Raw genomic sequence first — 22,000 nt, forward strand, 5'->3', positions numbered from 1 at the left:
TACAATAGATTAGGATTTCCAAAATAAATTATTATGAATATCCCTTCTCAAAAAATAATATTATTATTTAACCTATGGGTAAAATGAAGATATCATGATTATCATCTATCAGATTAATTGTGAATTTTTAATAAATCTTTTTCTGTTTGGCCAGGGGTGGAAATTTGGGTGTTTATAGTGTGTTTCTCCTTCAGTTTCATGTTCAAATTTTGCTTAGATGCAAATTAATTTTTGTGTTGGACCAATTTCATATATAATATATAGATGTGAAACAATATTAATCGAAAGATGTGTTGTGCGATGACACATATTTTATTTTTCTTAATTTAATTTAATATTAAAACTCACAACTATTTAATCAGTTTTAAAAAAATAATAAAAGAAATTAAATGTTTTGCGCGATTAATTTAAAGAAGATAATTTTGCGGAGGGTCATAAGTTTAGACTAAAAATTTGGGAGAGTACACTAATATCTTCAAACAACTCACCTATATTAAGTCTTATGCTTAGGGCTACTGGTCTGAATTAGTACAACTAAGAAGATCGTGAGACCAAATTAAGGTGGGCAGTGACCTTTCTGAAAAAAATCTTAAGTCTAAAGCCTATATAAGTACCTCTTTTCATATCCTAACTTATACAAATCACACCTTACACACGCTTATACCTAAGCACACCCTCACATACAAAGCCTTTTACCTCATGTGAATAGATCCTCTAAACCACCACAAAATAACATCATACAACGTTTCTCGCTGTCGTGGGAAATCCCTAACCATCATACAATATAATATATTTACTATGACCTTTGAGTGTCCATGCCCTTGCAGAGGTAACATGTACATCTATACTTTTTAACCAGTACAGTGACGCCTGTAACACCCTACTAAAATACCCCAAAAATTAATTAAAATAATAAACATATAATCAGAGTAATAGTGCACCAAGGGTGTCACACAAACATTCCACACCATTTAAACAATATAACCATCATGCTCTTTTAGTTAATTTAAATATAAAGTATTTGCACAATTACGCAGCGGATAGAGATCAACTCAATCATGCAAAACATGTAACATCACGTATAATTTAGTTCAACAACAACAACAATAATAATCAAAGTGTTCCCGCCCGATGTTACATCTATCAGAGCATGACCCACTAGGGAGACTACACTAGACTCCAAGCATTTGCTTCTACTCAACTCATTTCTCGTTACCTGAAAAATAGTTGTAAGGGTGAGTTCCTCAATCAATATAATAAGCATTATAAAACAACATGTAATGCCAAGTAATTAACACATCAATCACCCTAATTGCAATACACATTCAGTAATAGCTCATTGGCTTAAACATCATACTCAACATCAATATACAATACCAGTATAATCTCAAATCATACTTACAACAACACAACACACGTATAATATTGGAACACATCCATTCATATTATACGCCATACATATTTTTATGCAATGAGACTCTACACATGCGGTACCGACTATTCTTGAACATATAGTTCAAGCTCACCGATCCCTCCAGATACGGCTACTAAGCTCACTAGTCCCACTCATTTGAGACCTAGTGACTCACTCACTAATTCCTCACCATGGGAATCAGCTACAGCCCCGAAGGCTAGACTATGCACACTAATCATCTAGTATGCAAACATCAACAACAAACCCACAATGGTTCACTCACTAATTCCTCACTATGGGAATTAGCTACAGCCCCGAAGGCTATGCCATGCATGCTAATCATCTAGCAATGCAACATCAACAATAATTCAAGAATAAACATATGCTCACACTCTGAGCCATACAACAGTCCATTCACACATACATGCATAATATATACATTCACAGCATCATGTACATCATTATACATCATCAATCTTTCATCACATAAGCATGTCAGATTATGCCAAACAACAACCACAATATTAGTACATTTCAATATTGCATATACTGCTCAAAACAGCGGGAATTTATCCTATTACACCATAGGCAACATAGGCCAACCCCCAATTAGGTACACCACATTTAAAAACAATAATTTTTTTCACTCTGCAACAGTGTTAACCGGTTAACGCCCTGGGTTAACCGGTTAACACAGGAAAAACTCACTTTCTGGCAAAACGCAACAGTGTTAACCGGTTAACGCCCTGGGTTAACCGGTTAACGCAGGCAAAAACTCAATATTTTCACATTTCAATACAGTGTTAACCGGTTAACACCCTGGGTTAACCGGTTAACGCAGACCAACAACAATTCCTGCGCTAACACACGGCAGAATGCAGAATTCCGCCGTTGGAGGACTTCCGGACCTCCGATTCCGATTCCGTAAAAAGCTATACGATCGGGAAAACATTACTCACACAAATACCGATTTAATTTCAACTTTCAGCACAGTTCATCCAACAACATTTCAACATTTACAAATCCCAATTAGGGTCAAATTAACGGCTTATCACTACCCATGACATATTATCCCAAAATACCCATTAATCGACGATAAACCCCCCTTACCTTAACAATCCGGCGAATCTTTGAGCTTCAAGCCTTTCCGTTCTTCAACCTTTGCTCTTCAGCTCCTTTCTCCTCTTCTCTGCCCTTTTCCCTTTTCACGATTTTCTCTGTTTTCACGTGAAATGTTTTTACTCCCCAATGGGACTTTTTCCTTAATTCCAACTTATATATATTTTCCAAATAATAATTATTATTCCAAAATAATAATAATTCAAAAAATAATAATAATAATAAAATTTCCAATTATTTAATTAAATTAATAATTAAATTATTAACTCAATTCAAATAATTATTTTATTATTATCGGGGTGTTACAACTCTCCCCCACTAAAAGAGTTTTCGTCCTCGAAAACATACCTCAAGCGAACAACTCTGGATAAGACTCCTTCATCTTACTCTCCAGTTCCCAAGTCACGTTGCCACCTGCTGGTCCTCCCCAAGCTACCTTCACCAAGGCAATCTCTTTACCCCGCAACTGCTTCAACTCTCGATCCTCGATCCTCATAGGTGATGTTTCAACAGTCAGGTTATCTCTCACCTGTACATCATCTATTTGGACTACATGCGACGGATCATGAATGTACCTCCTCAACTGAGACACATGAAAAACTTCATGCAAATTCGCAAGCGACGGCGGTAAGGCGATACGATAGGCTACTTCTCCTATCCTCTCCAAAATCTGATAAGGACCAATAAATCGAGGTGTCAACTTCTTCGACTTCAAAGCTCGACCAACACCAGTTATCGGAGTGACGCGAAGAAACACATGATCTCCCTCTCGGAACTCAAGTGACTTCCTCCTCTTATCGTGATAACTCTTCTGACGACTCTGAGCAATTCTCATCTTCTCCTGAATCATCTTAATCTTTTCCGTAGTTTGTTGAACAATCTCCGGTCCAACCACAACACTCTCACCGGACTCATACCAACATAAAGGTGTCCGACATCTCCTACCATACAAAGCTTCAAACGGTGCCATACCTATGCTCGAATGAAAACTATTGTTGTAGGTGAACTCAATCAAAGGCAAATAACAATCCCAAGCACCTCCTTTTTCTAAAACACAAGCTCTCAAAAGATCCTCCAGTGACTGAATCGTCCTCTCAGTCTGACCATCAGTCTGCGGGTGATATGCAGAACTCAATCTCAGTTTAGTTCCCAAAGCCTTCTGCAAACCCTCCCAGAACTTCGATGTAAATCTAGGATCTCTGTCCGAAACAATACTCGACGGAATACCATGCAAGCTTACAATCTTCTCAATATACAACTCGGCTAATCTCTCTAACGGATAATCCATTCTGATCGAAATGAAATGAGCCGACTTCGTCAATCTGTCCACGATCACCCAAATGGCTTCAAAATTCTTACTTGTCCTCGGTAAACCAGAAACAAAATCCATACTGATACTGTCCCACTTCCACTCTGGAATAGCCAACGGTTGCATTAGTCCAGACGGCTTCTGATGCTCAATCTTTGACTTCTGACAAGTCAAACAAGAATAAACAAAACTCGCAATTTCTCTTTTCATTCCCGGCCACCAAAATAACTTCTTCAAATCATGATACATCTTCGTAGCTCCAGGATGAATACTTAAGCCACTACGATGTCCCTCCTCAAGAATACTCTTCTTAAGCTCAATAACATTCGGAATACACACCCGACTACCAAATTTCAAAACACCATTCTCATCAACTCTGAATTCACCACCTCGACCTTGATTCACTAAAGTCAACTTATCAACCAAAAGCATATCGGATTTCTGACCCTCTCTGATCTCCTCCAGAATACCACTCGTTAACTTCAACATTCCCAATTTAACACTGTTGTGAGTACTCTCACACACCAAACTCAAGTCTCTAAACTGCTCAATTAAATCCAATTCCTTAACCATTAACATAGACATATGTAATGATTTCCGACTCAATGCATCAGCCACTACATTTGCTTTACCCGGATGGTAATTCAAACCAAAATCATAATCCTTCAGAAACTCTAACCATCTCCTCTGTCTCATATTCAGCTCTTTCTGATCAAACAAATACTTTAAACTCTTATGGTCACTGAAAACCTCAAATCTTGATCCATACAAGTAATGCCTCCACAACTTCAAAACAAACACTACAGCTGCCAACTCTAAATCGTGCGTCGGATAGTTCCTTTCATGAACCCTCAGCTGTCTCGAAGCATAAGCTATAACCTGCTTATTCTGCATCAACACACCACCCAAACCCAACAATGAAGCATCACAGTAAACTTCAAACGGTTCCGACGAACTCGGTAACGTCAAAATAGGAGCAGTAGTCAACCTTCTCTTTAACTCTTGGAAACCTTCTTCACATTTTGAGTCCCAAACAAACGCTTGCCCCTTTCTAGTCAACATCGTCAACGGTAACGCCAACTTAGAAAATCCCTCAATGAACTTCCTATAATAACCAGCCAAACCAAGGAAACTTCGAATCTCAGCAACAGACTTCGGAGCTTCCCACTTAGATACCGCTTCTATCTTAGAAGGATCAACAGCAACACCACCTCTTGAAATCACATGACCAAGAAAACTAACTTCTTCTAACCAAAATTCACACTTAGACAGTTTAGCAAACAACTGCTTTTCTCGCAGCACTCCTAAAACCACTCTCAAATGCTCAGCATGCTCTTCTTCAGATTTCGAATACACCAAAATGTCATCAATAAACACCACAACAAACTGATCCAAGTACGGATGGAAAATCCTATTCATGTACTCCATAAATACTCCAGGCGCATTAGTCACACCAAAAGGCATTACAGAATACTCATAATGTCCATACCTCGTTCTGAAAGCAGTCTTCTGAATATCCTCAGTTTTCACACGTATCTGATGATACCCAGATCTCAAATCTATCTTGCTGAACACACTCGCACCAACCAACTGATCCATCAAATCATCAATCCTCGGCAAAGGATACCGATTCTTGATCGTCACTTTATTCAGTTGCCTGTAGTCCACACACAACCTCATAGTACCTTCCTTCTTCTTAACCAACAACACTGGTGCACCCCACGGTGACACACTTGGACGAATAAACTTCTTATCCAACAAATCTTCCAACTGACTTTTCAATTCAGCTAACTCAACAGCAGACATACGGTACGGAGTCATCGATATCGGTCTAGTACCAGGTACCAATTCAATCGAGAACTCAACTTCACGCTCTGGCGGTAACTCATTCACTTCTTCCGGAAACACATCAGGAAAGTCACACACCACTGCTAGATCACGAATCACCAGTTTATCTTTAGCCTCTAAAGTTGCCAACAGCATAAACAACTCTGCCCCATCTGCCACTTCCTCATTCACCTGCCTGGCTGATAGAAACAGACTCTGCCCTTCCTCAATCTCAGGAAATATCACCGTCTTATCAAAACAGTTGATATAAACTCGGTTAAACACCAACCAGTTCATACCCAAGATAACGTCAATCTGCACTAATGGAAGACACACAAGGTCTATCCCAAAATCTCTACCAAAAATATTCAAAGGACAACTCAAACAAACCGAAGTAGTAGTCACTGAACCCTTTGCAGGAGTATCAATCACCATACTTCCACGCATCTCAGATATCTCTAACTTAAGCTTCACAGCACAATCCACAGATATAAAAGAATGAGTAGCACCTGTGTCAATAATAGCTATAAGAGGAAAGCCATTAATATAACACGTACCTCTGATCAAACGATCATCTGCAGAAGTCTCAGAACCTGATAGAGCAAAAACCTTGCCTCCTGACTGATTCTCCTTCTTCGGCTTAGGACACTGGGGACTGATATGACCCAACTCTCCACAGTTGAAACAAGTTACAGTCTTCAATCGGCACTCTGCAGCCAAGTGACCACCTTTCCCACACTTGAAACACTTCATCTCAGCACTGGTACACTCATGAACACGATGTCCAGCCCGACCACATCTATAACACTTAGCAGGAGCACTAGAGTCTCCCCCACTAGGCCTCTTCATCCCACTCTGCTTCTGAAAACCTTTGCCAGCTGCATACGGTTTTCCACGATCCATCTGATTCTTACCCTTCCTATCAACCCTCTGCTGATAGCTCTCTGCTCTAGCCTTGGAATCCTGTTCAAAAATTCTGCAACAGTCAACCAAGTCAGAAAACACCCTGATCCTCTGATATCCAATAGCTTGTTTGATCTCAGGACGCAACCCGTTCTCAAACTTCACACATTTCGAAAATTCTCCAGCAGCCTCATTATAGGGAGTATAGTACTTTGACAGCTCGGTGAACTTCGCAGCATACTCAGTAACCGACCTGTTACCCTGCTTCAATTCCAAGAACTCTATCTCTTTCTTTCCTCTGACATCTTCTGGAAAATACTTTCTCAGGAATCTTTCTCTGAACACAGCCCAAGTAATCTCAGCATTCCCAGCAGATTCCAACTCAGTGCGGGTAGCAACCCACCAATCATCAGCTTCCTCTGACAGCATATGTGTACCGAACCTGACCTTCTGGTTATCCGCACACTCAGTTACTCTGAAGATCCTCTCGATCTCCTTCAACCACTTCTGAGCACCATCTGGATCGTATGCTCCCTTGAACATTGGAGGATTGTTCTTCTGGAACTCACTCAGTTGACGAGCAGCTCCCATTCCTACAACATTTGGATTCCCTCCAAGTACTCCAGCCAGCATACCCAGAGCCTCAGCAATCGCAGCATCATCTCTACCTCTTCCAGCCATCTCTATTCTGAAAACCCAACAAACTAAAACAATAAGTACTGATAGGGTTACACAACACCTATCCCGTACAGGGAAAACAGAATAATTACGACTCGACACGACCGACTATGCTCTGATACCACTAATGTAACACCCTACTAAAATACCCCAAAAATTAATTAAAATAATAAACATATAATCAGAGTAATAGTGCACCAAGGGTGTCACACAAACATTCCACACCATTTAAACAATATAACCATCATGCTCTTTTAGTTAATTTAAATATAAAGTATTTGCACAATTACGCAGCGGATAGAGATCAACTCAATCATGCAAAACATGTAACATCACGTGTAATTTAGTTCAACAACAACAACAATAATAATCAAAGTGTTCCCGCCCGATGTTACATCTATCAGAGCATGACCCACTAGGGAGACTACACTAGACTCCAAGCATTTGCTTCTACTCAACTCATTTCTCGTTACCTGAAAAATAGTTGTAAGGGTGAGTTCCTCAATCAATATAATAAGCATTATAAAACAACATGTAATGCCAAGTAATTAACACATCAATCACCCTAATTGCAATACACATTCAGTAATAGCTCATTGGCTTAAACATCATACTCAACATCAATATACAATACCAGTATAATCTCAAATCATACTTACAACAACACAACACACGTATAATATTGGAACACATCCATTCATATTATACGCCATACATATTTTTATGCAATGAGACTCTACACATGCGGTACCGACTATTCTTGAACATATAGTTCAAGCTCACCGATCCCTCCAGATACGGCTACTAAGCTCACTAGTCCCACTCATTTGAGACCTAGTGACTCACTCACTAATTCCTCACCATGGGAATCAGCTACAGCCCCAAAGGCTAGACTATGCACACTAATCATCTAGTATGCAAACATCAACAACAAACCCACAATGGTTCACTCACTAATTCCTCACTATGGGAATTAGCTACAGCCCCGAAGGCTATGCCATGCATGCTAATCATCTAGCAATGCAACATCAACAATAATTCAAGAATAAACATATGCTCACACTCTGAGCCATACAACAGTCCATTCACACATACATGCATAATATATACATTCACAGCATCATGTACATCATTATACATCATCAATCTTTCATCACATAAGCATGTCAGATTATGCCAAACAACAACCACAATATTAGTACATTTCAATATTGCATATACTGCTCAAAACAGCGGGAATTTATCCCTATTACACCATAGGCAACATAGGCCAACCCTCAATTAGGTACACCACATTTAAAAACAATAATTTTTTTCACTCTGCAACAGTGTTAACCGGTTAACGCCCTGGGTTAACCGGTTAACGCAGGAAAAACTCACTTTCTGGCAAAACGCAACAGTGTTAACCGGTTAACGCCCTGGGTTAACCGGTTAGCGCAGGCAAAAACTCAATATTTTCACATTTCAATACAGTGTTAACCGGTTAACACCCTGGGTTAACCGGTTAACGCAGACCAACAACAATTCCTGCGCTAACACACGGCAGAATGCAGAATTCCGCCGTTGGAGGACTTCCGGACCTCCGATTCCGATTCCGTAAAAAGCTATACGATCGGGAAAACATTACTCACACAAATACCGATTTAATTTCAACTTTCAGCACAGTTCATCCAACAACATTTCAACATTTACAAATCCCAATTAGGGTCAAATTAACGGCTTATCACTACCCATGACATATTATCCCAAAATACCCATTAATCGACGATAAACCCCCCTTACCTTAACAATCCGGCGAATCTTTGAGCTTCAAGCCTTTCCGTTCTTCAACCTTTGCTCTTCAGCTCCTTTCTCCTCTTCTCTGCCCTTTTTCCTTTTCACGATTTTCTCTGTTTTCACGTGAAATGTTTTTACTCCCCAATGGGACTTTTTCCTTAATTCCAACTTATATATATTTTCCAAATAATAATTATTATTCCAAAATAATAATAATTCAAAAAAATAATAATAATAATAATAAAATTTCCAATTATTTAATTAAATTAATAATTAAATTATTAACTCAATTCAAATAATTATTTTATTATTATCGGGGTGTTACAACGCCCATCGTGGGGCCCCGGTAAAACTAACATGAGCCACACATCTTTCACATTTACATCTTTCATATTTTCTTCGAAGATGTGTTGAAACAAGATTTGTTTATATCCTTAATAGGTTTTGATGATAACAATGTATTTAAAGAATAATAAGGTTTGCTAATATTTTGTGTAAGTATGCAGGATCACAAGCATAGAATTAATTTTGATTGGTAGCATATGCGAAGAAGGAATATTTGCCTTATTCTGATTTGATCAGAATCTGAAGTGGTTCATCAACATCTGAAGGCATCAGGCTCTGAAGGTTCAGACTCTAGTTTCAAGACTCAACTTCTGATGACAGCTTAGAATCTGAAAGGTTGAAGGGCATATGTTTCGTATACTGTACCAAAAGCAGTATTGTCTTATAAAAGGCCTAAATTTCTAGGTAAAGTCAAATAGGTTTTAGTTTTGCAAGGTTCAAGAAATAGAGATGTGGCATCTTCAGTCTGTTCTACCTTTTGGTAGATACCTAGTACTTTGAAATATGCTAAGAGTAATGCTATTATTTAGTGGACAAAGATTCAAACCAGATGCTAGTCTCCAACGTCTCTCTTGGCATATTTATTCACTAAGTTTGCTCGCTATCTTCAAACCATCCAACGACTATTTCTCAGTCTCTATAAAAGGAAGTTGAAGACTCAAAGGGAGGTTACAACATGACAATGCATTTGAAAGATCTTAAGCATAACTCTGAGCTGTTATTTCTTGTAACTGTTATTGCCTAAAGATCTTAAGATTTCATATCTTAGATTATCTTATAAATCTTAGAAAGGTTGAAAATTGTTGCGATTGTTACACAACTGTTATACTTCTGATTTTGTATCATAGCATAGTAGTTATCTTTTCTACTAAAATTTTGTTTAAAGTGGAGGAAGTATCTTTTTTGCGTGTTGAGCAAGGAAGACTTTTGTTTGACTATATCCTTTCACCACCAATCTTGCTTTGTATCTCTCCACATCTCCTTTTGCATTCTTCTTCGCCTTGTACACCCATCTTACTCCAATTGCTTTGTGTCCTTGTGGAAGTGTAGTAAGTTCCCATGTACCATTCTTCGTGATTGACTTGATTTCTTCTTCCATGGCCTCTCTCCACTTTACGTTTTCAACTTCTTCTTGATAGCTTAGAGCCTCGCAATTACCCAAAAGGCAAAAAAGGTTAATGTCATTTATGTTTTCGGTTACCTCATAAAGCTCTTCAATATCCTTAGTCGTGGTGTCCTCTCACTTGAGCTTGTTTCATCCAACCTTGGTGTCGGTGAGGCCGGTGGTGTAATATTTTCCTCTATCATTGGTTATTCCATTTCGTCTTCTTCTTCAAAGTAAGGAAGAAAATCGTACGTGTTTTCTTGAACACTCCAATCCCAACAATCTTCTTCTTCAAACTCCACGTCACGACTTATGACGATCTTTCCACTATTTGGATTATAGAGCTTGTACCCTTTGTAGCTTGAGTCATAACCAACGAATACATACTTCTCACTTTTATCATCGAGCTTTGTTCTCCTTTCATCAGGAATGTGAGTATAGGCAATGCTTCCAAACACTTTGAGGAGAGAGATCTCAGGCTTCCTTCCACTCCATGCTTCTTGTGGTGTCTTCTCATGCATGCTTCTTGTTGGGGAACAATTTGCCAGATAAACCGCACATGCCACTGCTTCGGCCCAAAACTCTCTCGACATCTTCTTGCTCTTAAGCATGCTTCACACCATGTTAAGTATGGTCCAATTCTTTCTCTCTGCTAATCCGTTTTATTGTGGTGATCTTGGCACTATTGGTGGGCGGCGGATTCCATGGTCTTCACAATATTTTTGGAACTCATTTGAAATGAACTCTCCTCCTCGGTTAGATCTCATGGCCTTAATGGAAAGACCACTTTCTTTCTCCACAAGGGCTTTGAACTTCTTAAAGTTTTCAAACACTTCTGACTTCTCCTTCAAGAAATAAACCCATATTTTTCTATAATAATCATCAATAAAGAGGAGAAAGTATTTACTCTTACCAAAAGAGTTTGGATTGATTGGTCCACGGACATCAGTGTGTATGAGCTCTAGCGATTTTGTCGCTCTTGACGTTGATTCCTTTGGAAAGCTTTTTCGGAATTGCTTCCCAACTAGACATCCTTCACATAGTTGGTCTGGGTGGTTTATACTAGGCAAGTCTCTCACCATTTCCTTCTTTGACAAACATTTTAGACTGTCGAAGTTGAGATGTCTGAATCATAGATGTCATAGCCACGAATATTCGGTATAGCAAGTCTTGAGACAATTTGCAACATCATTTTGAATGTTCAAGAGGAATATTCTATTATTTGACATAGGCACCTTAGCAATCAAGTTATGTCTACAATCTCTTAAGAAAAGACTATGTTCTTTCAAGTGGATGTCATAGCCTTTCTCTAATAATTGTCCCAAGCTCAAAATATTATTCTTCATGTTAGGAACATAATAGACATTGGATATGAATTGATGACTCCCATTTTTTAAGCGTATAAGAATTTTACCTTTGCCTTTGACCGGTATCTTTGAGTCATCTCCAAATGAGACATTGCGAGTTGTCGCTTCATTGATCTCTACGAACATGCTTTGATCGCCACACATGTGATTTCTTGCACCGGTGTCGAGGTACCATTTGTTTCTTTTCTCTTCAACTTGGTTTTGGCACGCGAGCAACAACGTTTCTTCTTCTCCGCCTTTTTATTCTACAAAGTTAGCTTTCTCCACAACTTTCTTCGAGAATCTACACTCAGGTGCATAGTGACCAATCTTGTTGCAGTTGAAGCACTTGATTTGTGATTTGTCACACCTCGACCATGAATTTCCTCTTCCACAACCTCTTCTTGCTTGTGGGTTCTAACTTATTTCTCCATTGATAGAGTAGTTGTTATAACTGCCTCTTCCTTCTCCTCTATGTCCTCGTCCTCTTTGGCTCTTGTAATTCGCATAATTTTCTTCCTTTATGTTGAGTTGTAGTAGTTTCTCCATAGCCTCCTTTTGTTTAATTTTTCTCTTTTGTTTTTCTTTGTATGCTTGTAAGGAACCCATGAGTTGCTCAATATTCATGGTCTTTAAATCCCTATTTTCTTCAATGTTGGTAACAATGAAGTCAAAACTTGGATTTAAAGTGCGAATTATTTTCTCCATGACTTTCACCTCATCAACACCTTCGGCATTTCTTTTAAGTTGATTGACTACAGCCAATACTCGAGAAAAATAATCAAAAATTGACTTGGACTCTTCCATAAATAAACATTCAAAATCACCTCTAAGAGTTTGAAGACAGATCTTTTTCACCTGTTCCACTCCTTTGTTGCAAGTTTGAAGTTTGTCCCATGCTTCTTTGGTCGTCGTTGCGTTGGAGATCTTCTCAAATGTATCTTCATCCACCGATTGATAAATGAGGAAGAAAGTTTTCTTGTCTCTCTTTCTTGACTCCCTTAATGTCTCCTTTACACCTTGGCCTAGCGAGGCTTCATCTTGCTCATTGAAGCCTTTCTCAACGATATCCCACACATCTTATGCTCCTAGTAGCGCCTTCATCTTGATACTCTAATTGTCATAGTTGTTCTTTTTGAGCATCAGTATTTGAAAAGGAAAACCTCCATTCGCCATTTTTTTAGGACCTTGAAGCTCTGATGCCACTTTGTTGGAAATAAACCATTTATGTGTTTAGGAAAAGTGTGTGGGAATATTAGAGGCTTGAATAGAAACTTGATAGGTAGGAGAATTATTTATGGAATAGAGAGCTTTGTATTTTTTTGCTTGAAGCAAAAGTGTAAGATTACATCTCTATTTATAGTACTCTAAGAAGAACTCTAGACACACTAATTCTAGAGAGTTCTCAACTCTAGATATTCAAAGAGTATTCTAAAAAATATTACAATCATAAGAAATATCTAGACACTCCAAATACTACAAGATATTTATAGAAACATTATACAAAATAAACTAAGCCCAAAATCAAATAATAAAATTAGCCCCAAATCAAGTTTAATATTTCAACATAAACATGATTAAGTCTTGGACATATCCATCTATCTGGGGAGAGAAATGCAGTTATTAAATAAGGGAGTGAAGTGAAATTAATTTAGGCTATTCTATTAGGAGAGGGAGTGTAACTTATTTTAAGTGTTTTCATTCTAACCTCCAAGCTGTCAATCTATAGGTTGCCATCAAAAGGGAAATAAAGTGTGAATCACTTTGCATGACATAGTGATAAACCACCTCTTCAGTTCTGTTTTATAGCTCATTTTCCTTATGTTTAACGGTTTGATTTATAAATCTATTTTTCAGTTTTGTTCTATAACTTGTTTTCTTCATTTTTTTACTAAAGAAATTTGTATTATAAGAAGTGTTTTGTTTTATAATAACATTCAATTTTCTTAGTAGTATCTGACACATGGAGAAGCTTAGAGGAATTTCAAATAATGAGGGTTTCTTTCACATATTATAAACATGATATTGATCAATAGTTTTCAAATTTCTTTATCACCCATATATGTGATACATATTTTGTACCATGATTTACACTAGTGTTGTTAGATATTTGGTATATAGGTATTGCGCATCGAAATTTTGGCTATTTGATGTGGAAGTTGATCCGGCATTTTCACACATCTATGCTTAAATTAATTGCACTTTTTATGATATATCGATATTGCGCTGATATACCGGTATTATTTTATCATTAATATATAAATAAATATTGTTATTTAAAAAAAAATTACTATATAAAATAAAATCATTAATATAATTCAAAAAGTCTCTCTCTCTCTCTCTCCATATATATATATATATATATATATATATATATATATATATATATATATATATATATATATATATATATATATATATATATATGTTCTAACTAATAGAAGTACTGTTAGTTATCGATATATCACTGTAAAATAATAAGCTAAAAGGTTGAATTATTTAACTTTGAATTTTATTTATATTTTTAGTTTTTATAGCATTGTTGTGTTAAGTATATAAGGCTACAAGACGACTTTTATTAGCCGAAAGCATTACGAAATGATGACTTGTGTCAGCGCTTTTAACAAAAAGTGTTGCCTAATAATGACTTACACCAGCGTTTTTGTTAGAAAATGCTGCCTAAAGTGAACTTACACCAACGCTTTTATTAAAAAGATGTTGTCTAATGATACCTTACGCAAGCCTTCAGCCAACACTTTTCTCAAAAAAATGCAGCCTTAAGTTGACATATGACTACGATTTTCTCAAAAAGCCATTCTTAATGGTACAATATGCCAGCGCTTTAACTAGAAGATGCTGTCTAAATAGAACTTACACCAGCACTTTTAACCGAAAATGCTGCTTAAAAAGCACTTGAGCCAGTGTTTTTTCATAAAAAAATAAGCGTTGTCTATACCTACATCAACACCAGAATAAGCAGTGCTTTAAAGCGTTGTCTAACATAAAAATAAGCGTTATCTAAAGTCTTCTTTGGTGTAGTGATAGTGTACAAATGAAGATGATGATGTTGATGATCAATTACTTGATAGAAATGTTTTACGTGGTGCAAGCACAAAAGACAGTTGTTCAACCGCCCCCACCGATATAGAGTTCCAAAATAGGTTATTGGCTCCCACTGAAGAATCATATTTCAACATGTTATATTACGTTATACACAAAGAAGATGCTGTAATACCCCATATTTCCTTAAATACCTAAATTCCTATTAATTGAGATCAATTGAGTTCTTATGTGCTCTAAAAGTTGCTGATTGGGATAAATAGAGTAAATAGTGAGTTCAGGTTGACTTAATTAATATTAATTGGGACTGACCTTTTATTAATTGAGACATTTTAATAACACTAATAATGGGTCAAGAGCTCTGGTAGAACAAATATTACAAGTATGGTGCCACTTGAGATATTTGTTACTACCTATAACCACTTTCTTACCACACATTCTCTTGGCCACTTGCAACTAGTCTTTGAATCATTCACCACCACGTGTTACTACCTCATGTTACCTACCACATACCAATTGTATTCTCTTGGTATCAGAAAGAATAGAAAGAAATAAGGAGCTCAAGAGAAGAAGAGAAAACAAGGTTAGTGAAGAAGAAGAAGAAGAACTTTGAGGAATCAAAAGCTTGGAACCTACACCATCATCTTCATCCTCAACTCATCTTCAACAACTTCTCCTCTTCAATTTCTTGAGGTGGATTCTAGTTAGAAACCTTATATTTCTAGAAGTTAGGATTGTAGAATCATAGATAAATCATGAATAATCCATGCTATGTGATGAATATTTCTCTTGATGGTGTTGTTTTTATGAACATGTCCTTGATATATTTTTCATGATTGTTGTGATTACATGATTTGTTGTAGTTGTGGTTATGACCTTGAAATCCTTGTGATTATGAGCTTGGAATCCTTGATTTATATGTGTATAAGAACATGTAGTATGATGGGTTTTGTTGGAAGAAGAAGTGGTGTTTTGTTAGAAATGGAATAACAGAGGATATGGTATTCTGTGAATTGGAAATGTGAAAATGTGAGTGGACCAATCGATTGGTCCCTGCAACCAATCGATTGCACAACCCTTTTGTTCTGTAGAAAATGTGATTTTTACAGGATCAATCGATTGACAGTGCATTACAATCGATTGCATAAACTTTCTGTATATGAACAGTGGAAATTTTTTAGTGAGCCAATCGATTAACACTCAGGATCAATCGATTGATCCTCAGTAAACTTTGAAAAACAGAAATGTGAGAGGAACTAATCGATTGGGCCTCCCCAACCAATCGATTGACTTGTGTTAAAAACTTCAAAATCCATTTCTTAAGTGTTTCTAAATGCATTCTTCCAACCATTAATCATTTGTGAGGCTATGCTTATGTTGAATACATGTTAATGGTGAAAATTACATGATGAATCTAGTAAGTTAATCTAGGATTGGTATTAGGCCATAAGCTAGGTTTATAACTTAGATAACATTGAATGAAGGTATTAATTTGTACGACGCTTATGTGGAGGTCGTGGACGAATTGTTGCCTTGATTGTGAATGAGACGCATTGTATGGAACATGTCAGTTTATTGTTTGTGTATTGTGGTGAATGAAGTCGCATGTGATTGATGGATTTTGTTATGGTTCATGGAACCGATGATTTTTGGAACCGATCATGTATTCAGAATGTGTGTTTTTCTGTGATGGTGCACATCTCTATTTGGTATGCTTAAATGAGTAAGCATTGGGATGTGAGACCGATGATTCGACCCTCAATTGGGTTTGAGTCCCAACCACGGCGGCCGTGGGGGAAAGGTGGACACCTAAGTGGGTTAGAGGCCCATACGATGAAAGAGACCCTAAGTGGGTTAGAGGCCCATACGGGTGACGGTCGCTTGAACTGGGGATTAAGCCTCATAGAGGACCCGATATCCACCGCGAAAGTCGAATCATACGAGCATGCATGAACCGGGCATGGCTTAGACGTAAGTTCGTTCGGGAATTGATGTGTCGTGATCTGAATAATGATCGTGGTTGAGTTTTGAGAACTCAGGTGCATGTTACCATACATTACGAGTTAGTTTCCCCATCGCTTAAGTCTTCGTTCCCTTGTTGACTTGAGTTGAATATTGATTAGAAAACCCTATAGAGCCGAGTGGATCCATAAGATAGAGAACCCACTGAGATTATTATCTCATCCCATGTTGTTGATTATTTTTCAGGTGGTTCTGAACAGGTGAAGGGTAAGGACAAGATAGAGTGATGTCTTGCTTACCTGTCGACTGGATGGCTATTTTGTTGTGTAGATATTTTTGGGATCATTGTTTAATGATCTAGCTCCTAGTAGTTTTATTTTGGGCACTTTTGTGTACATTTTGTGCCATGTTATGTTTCTTTTTGGCATGTATGTATATGTATACTGTGCTGCTAGGCGCTTATGTATCTCAGTACCAATTTTACACTATGTATAATGTGTATTCTAGACATATATTATATATGGGTGTTACAGATGCGGCATTTTCTCTTCCGCTAGAATATGATCCAGAGAAAGATAGGTTAACAGAATTATTTATCATTTCTAAAGATATAAAATATATGATTGTTGGAAAATGGTGGTTGGACATAGGTTTACTACAAGTTTGGTGCACGTAAGTATATCTCATTATGGTACATTCATTTCTAAAGATATAAGATAAGTTTACTATAAGTTTTGTTCAATAAATGAGTCATTTTAAAATTATGGTTTCTCTATTATAGTTAGTTTTCATGTTTTACCAAATACTAATTATGTATACTTATATTGTTCATTTAGATAACATTATCAATTGATCATCATATCTCTTCAGACGGATGTGATAATTACATTGTGTTCGTTACACTATGAACTTGGTCATATGACTTTTAGTAATATTTTCTTTGACTTTGTAATTATCTTAGCGTGTAATATTTTTAAATCATTTTCAATATAGGTTGAACAACTCTAGAAAAAAAGCTCGCATTTTGTGAGCCCAAGGTAAGTTTGTAACCTTCACTTATATATATTCATGAAATATGTGATTATATTTTCATTAAATATTTAAACTTGTAGACTAAGAAACAAGTTGAGGGATCCGAGTGTGGGTACTATGTAATGAAACACATGTTTAACATCGTCCCTGCCGACATTGTTGATTTGTGGGATCAGGTATATATAATGTCATCAAATATTTTCAATAACATATTAATTTTCTATTATAATTCAAATCACGATATATATATATATATATGGAAAAATAGGGAAAAATAAAATAAAATATTGAAAAAAATAAAGTATTTAATCACGATTATTTATATCAACCTTTTTGATAGTTTTTGATAGATAGAGGGAAAAATATTATAAATAATTCAATCACTGGGTTTTGATTGCACTCATCAATCACTAAGGTGATCACATTCACCAAAATTTTCATACCATTACAACATGTTCCATACAAAGCCTATTGATTCACAAATCAAGTTACCACTCATCTGCGATACACGCCGAGGTACCTTCACGTCCAAGTATCACCATCAAAATCATGTTACCCTAAGTTATCTTTCTAACATTTTAACCTAATCAAGATCATAGGTTAAAGCATACACATTTCATGGATTTTAAACATCCATAATTTATATTCATAACTAAATAATATTTATAAAAAATAAAAACTGAATTGATATAACAATTTAAAAAGGAACAGAGAATATCGTATATAATATATTTGATATTTTCAAAGTGGTTTCAAAACTTGATACAATGTGTAACTATTTTATTTTTGGTTAATAACAAAAAATAATCCTAACATAATTCTAATTCCTAAGAACATTCAGTTAGGGATGAAATTGGTGCAAATTTAAATTGAGAAGCAGAAGTATAAGTGAAGGTGGCAGATTGAAATCCATAAAATGGTGCTCCTTGGATGAGAAGACCATCTTGGCTAAAGATTGTTGGATCAACAGGTGTGCTTGACTTAAACCCTTTGGTATTGAACTTCACTTCTGTTTGAGTGCAAATACAGTTGTTGGTCACAGTAACATTCCACGCTGAGCCTGATGTTTTGGTTTGTTTAACCTCAATGTTACTCAAATTACAACGCTCTCCATAAGCTGCAATATCAACCATAAATTAAACATCAAAATTATTAAAATAAAAAAAGGAATTGGTTGATAAAACAAAAACCCTAACTGAAGAGATTATTTTCATGCTATAAAATATGAAAGGTATATGATACCTTGGAAAGCTAGGGCAAGGAAGAGAGTGATGGAGAGAATGTTGAAAATAGAGGCCATTTGAGATATGAGTGTAAACGTGTAAATTATTCTTGTGTGAGAAAAGAGTGGTAATTGTCACACTATTTATAGTATCAAATGGAAAAATAAATTAAAGGTAATTACTAATTTTGTGTTTGTTTTCTAATTTTTCTTTCTTTTGTTTGGCCGGTTGTTTAAGTTTTTTTTATTAAATAATTTTTATAAGGTAACATATTTCTGTTGAAAAAATATTAATAGAGAATTTTTTTTTTAAAAAACAAAAATAAAATGTTATGATTATTTTCCTATAACTTTTCTTTTCGAAATCAAAATTTAAAAATTATTTAAATTTGAATCTATCTCAAATAGTTTTTTTAATAAAAATTATTTTTGAGATACGTATTTTTTAAATAAATATATTTTAAAAAATGTATTTTTTTTACTATTGTTTGATCTTTAATAATGTATGTTTATGTTATAGAATATCAAAATTAATTTTTTAATTTATAAAAAGAATTAAAAATTATAATATATATTTTTTTAATCGTAACATTTTATTTTGAAAACATAAAAAACAAAAATTTAAAGTTAAAATAACCGTACTTGAATCCATGAATTTTTATGAAAAAATCACTTTTTTGTGTATAAGGGGAGAGTCACTATTTGATTCGGTTCAATATTTCATTTAAGAAAATATATTTTTATCCCATCTATTAGAAGAATGTTTAATTTTTTTAATTAAAAAATTGTATTAAATAAGGTTGTGTTTAACGGTTAATGCTTTTGTATTTCAAATATTTATTTGTTACTTATTTCAGTCTAATAATGTTTAGAGTATTTTACTATATTACAAAAAAAAAAGTGATAAGTTTCTCTATTTACCATACAATATAGGTAATATTATTTTTTAATTGATTGGCAAAACGATAATGTATATTACAACTAAAATATTATCACATGAAATTCTTACTCAAAATTATTGTACATTGGACATCTTACTTTTATAATATTTTCAATTATAAAAAGGCTAATTTATACCTTTTGTCCTCCAATTTTAGTTAATTTAAAAAATTAATTCCTCTATTTTTAAATTTAAGTAGATTTGGTCTTTCTCCGACTATTTTTCATATTAAGATCCATTAATAGTTCACTTTTAACTTATATTTTTATGTATAAATTTTTTCAATATCTATACAATAGTTTTTCATATTTCATAAAAAATTGTCATTTAAAACAATAAAAAGATCATTAATTTTAAGTGTAAAATAAGAGGAGGAGATCAAAATTATTTAAATTTAAAATAGAAAGTCAATTTCGTAAATCATGTAAAATAGAGAGGCATAAATTATAACTAACCATAATAAAAATATAAAATATTAAAGTGTTCTTTGAATTTTGCTTGTTCTTGTCGTTTATATATATATATATATATATATATATATATATATATATATATATATATATATATATATATATATATATATATATATATATATATATATATATATATATATATATATATATATATATATATATATATATATATATATATATATATATATATATATATTATGTTTTGCTATTAAAACATAACTAAGGAATATAAAAAAAATCCATCATGAAAAAACTTTCTATTTAAAATTTTAATTATACTACAATAAATTAGAATTTCCAAAACAAACTATTATGGATATCCCATCTCAAAAAATTATATTACTTTTTAAGCTATGGATATATATGGAAAATAATAAGTAATTAAATACAGAGAAAAGTATATATATATATGGATATATTTGGAATAAAAACTTTAATTATATTACAATAAATTAGGATTTCCAAAACAATCTATTACAAATATCCCTTCTCAAAAAATAATACTATTATTTAAGCTACGGGGAAAATGAAGATATGATGATTATCATCTATCAGATTAAGTGAATTTTTAAGAAATCCCTCCCTCTTTGGCCTACTGGTGGAAATTTGGGTGTTTATAGTGTGTTTTTCTTTCAGGTTCTTGTTCAGATTTTGCTATATGCAAATCAATTTTTGTGTTGGACCAATTTCATATATAATATATAGATGTGAAACAATATTAATAGAAAGATGTGTCGTGCGATGACACATATTTTATTTTATTTAATTTAATTTAATATTAAAATTCAAATATATTTAATCATTTTCAAAAAAAAGTAATAAAAAAAATTAAATGTTTTATGTGATTAATTTATAGAAGAAAATCCTGCGGAAATGAAAGATATCAATGTTGTTAGATAAATAATTCAGTGAAAGGACTCTATTGATTTTTATGATTTTCTATTGATAAATAGATTAGAGGAAACCTAAGATGATGGATCATAGTAAATCTAATAGGGTCATACATTTAGACTAAAAATTTGGGAGAGTTCAGTAATATTTTCAATCAATTCACCTATATTAAGTCTCATGCTTAGGACTACTGGTCTGAACTAGTACAACTAAGAAGAACATGAGACCAGATTAAGGTGGACAGTGACCTTTCTAAAAAAATCTTAAGCCTAAAGCCTCTATAAGTACCTCTTTCCATATCTTAACTTATACAAATCACACCTTACATACGCTTATACCTAAGCATACCCTCATATACAAAGCCTCTTACCTCATGCAAGTAGATTCTCTAAACCACCACAAAATAATATCATACAATGTTTTTCGCCATCGTGGGAAAGTCCTAACCACCATACAATGTAATATATCTCTTAAGACCTCTAAGTGTCCATGTCATTGCAGAGGTAACATGTACATCTATACTTTTTGACCAGTATAGTGACGCCCCGATAAAACTAACATGAGTCACACCTCTTTCACTTTAACTTCTTTCATATTT

General features: G+C 34.7%; 2 protein-coding genes across 2 annotated transcripts; both read right to left on the minus strand.

Moving 5' to 3' along the window:
* Positions 1–12,239: 12,239 nt before the first annotated feature.
* LOC127131993 (uncharacterized) lies at positions 12,240–12,998 on the minus strand. Its single transcript, XM_051060863.1, has 2 exons — positions 12,986–12,998; positions 12,240–12,877 (listed from the first exon to the last, which is right to left on the minus strand). Exons 1-2 carry the CDS (start codon positions 12,996–12,998, stop codon positions 12,240–12,242), a joined length of 651 nt encoding a protein of 216 aa, XP_050916820.1.
* A 5,705-nt stretch (positions 12,999–18,703) lies between these two features.
* Positions 18,704–19,197, minus strand: LOC127131994 (uncharacterized). Its single transcript, XM_051060864.1, has 2 exons — positions 19,119–19,197; positions 18,704–18,993 (listed from the first exon to the last, which is right to left on the minus strand). Exons 1-2 carry the CDS (start codon positions 19,174–19,176, stop codon positions 18,704–18,706), a joined length of 348 nt encoding a protein of 115 aa, XP_050916821.1. The 5' UTR covers positions 19,177–19,197.
* Positions 19,198–22,000: the final 2,803 nt, after the last annotated feature.

Source organism: Lathyrus oleraceus, chromosome 3 (assembly GCF_024323335.1).
Source record: "Lathyrus oleraceus cultivar Zhongwan6 chromosome 3, CAAS_Psat_ZW6_1.0, whole genome shotgun sequence".
Lineage (NCBI taxonomy): Eukaryota > Viridiplantae > Streptophyta > Magnoliopsida > Fabales > Fabaceae > Lathyrus > Lathyrus oleraceus.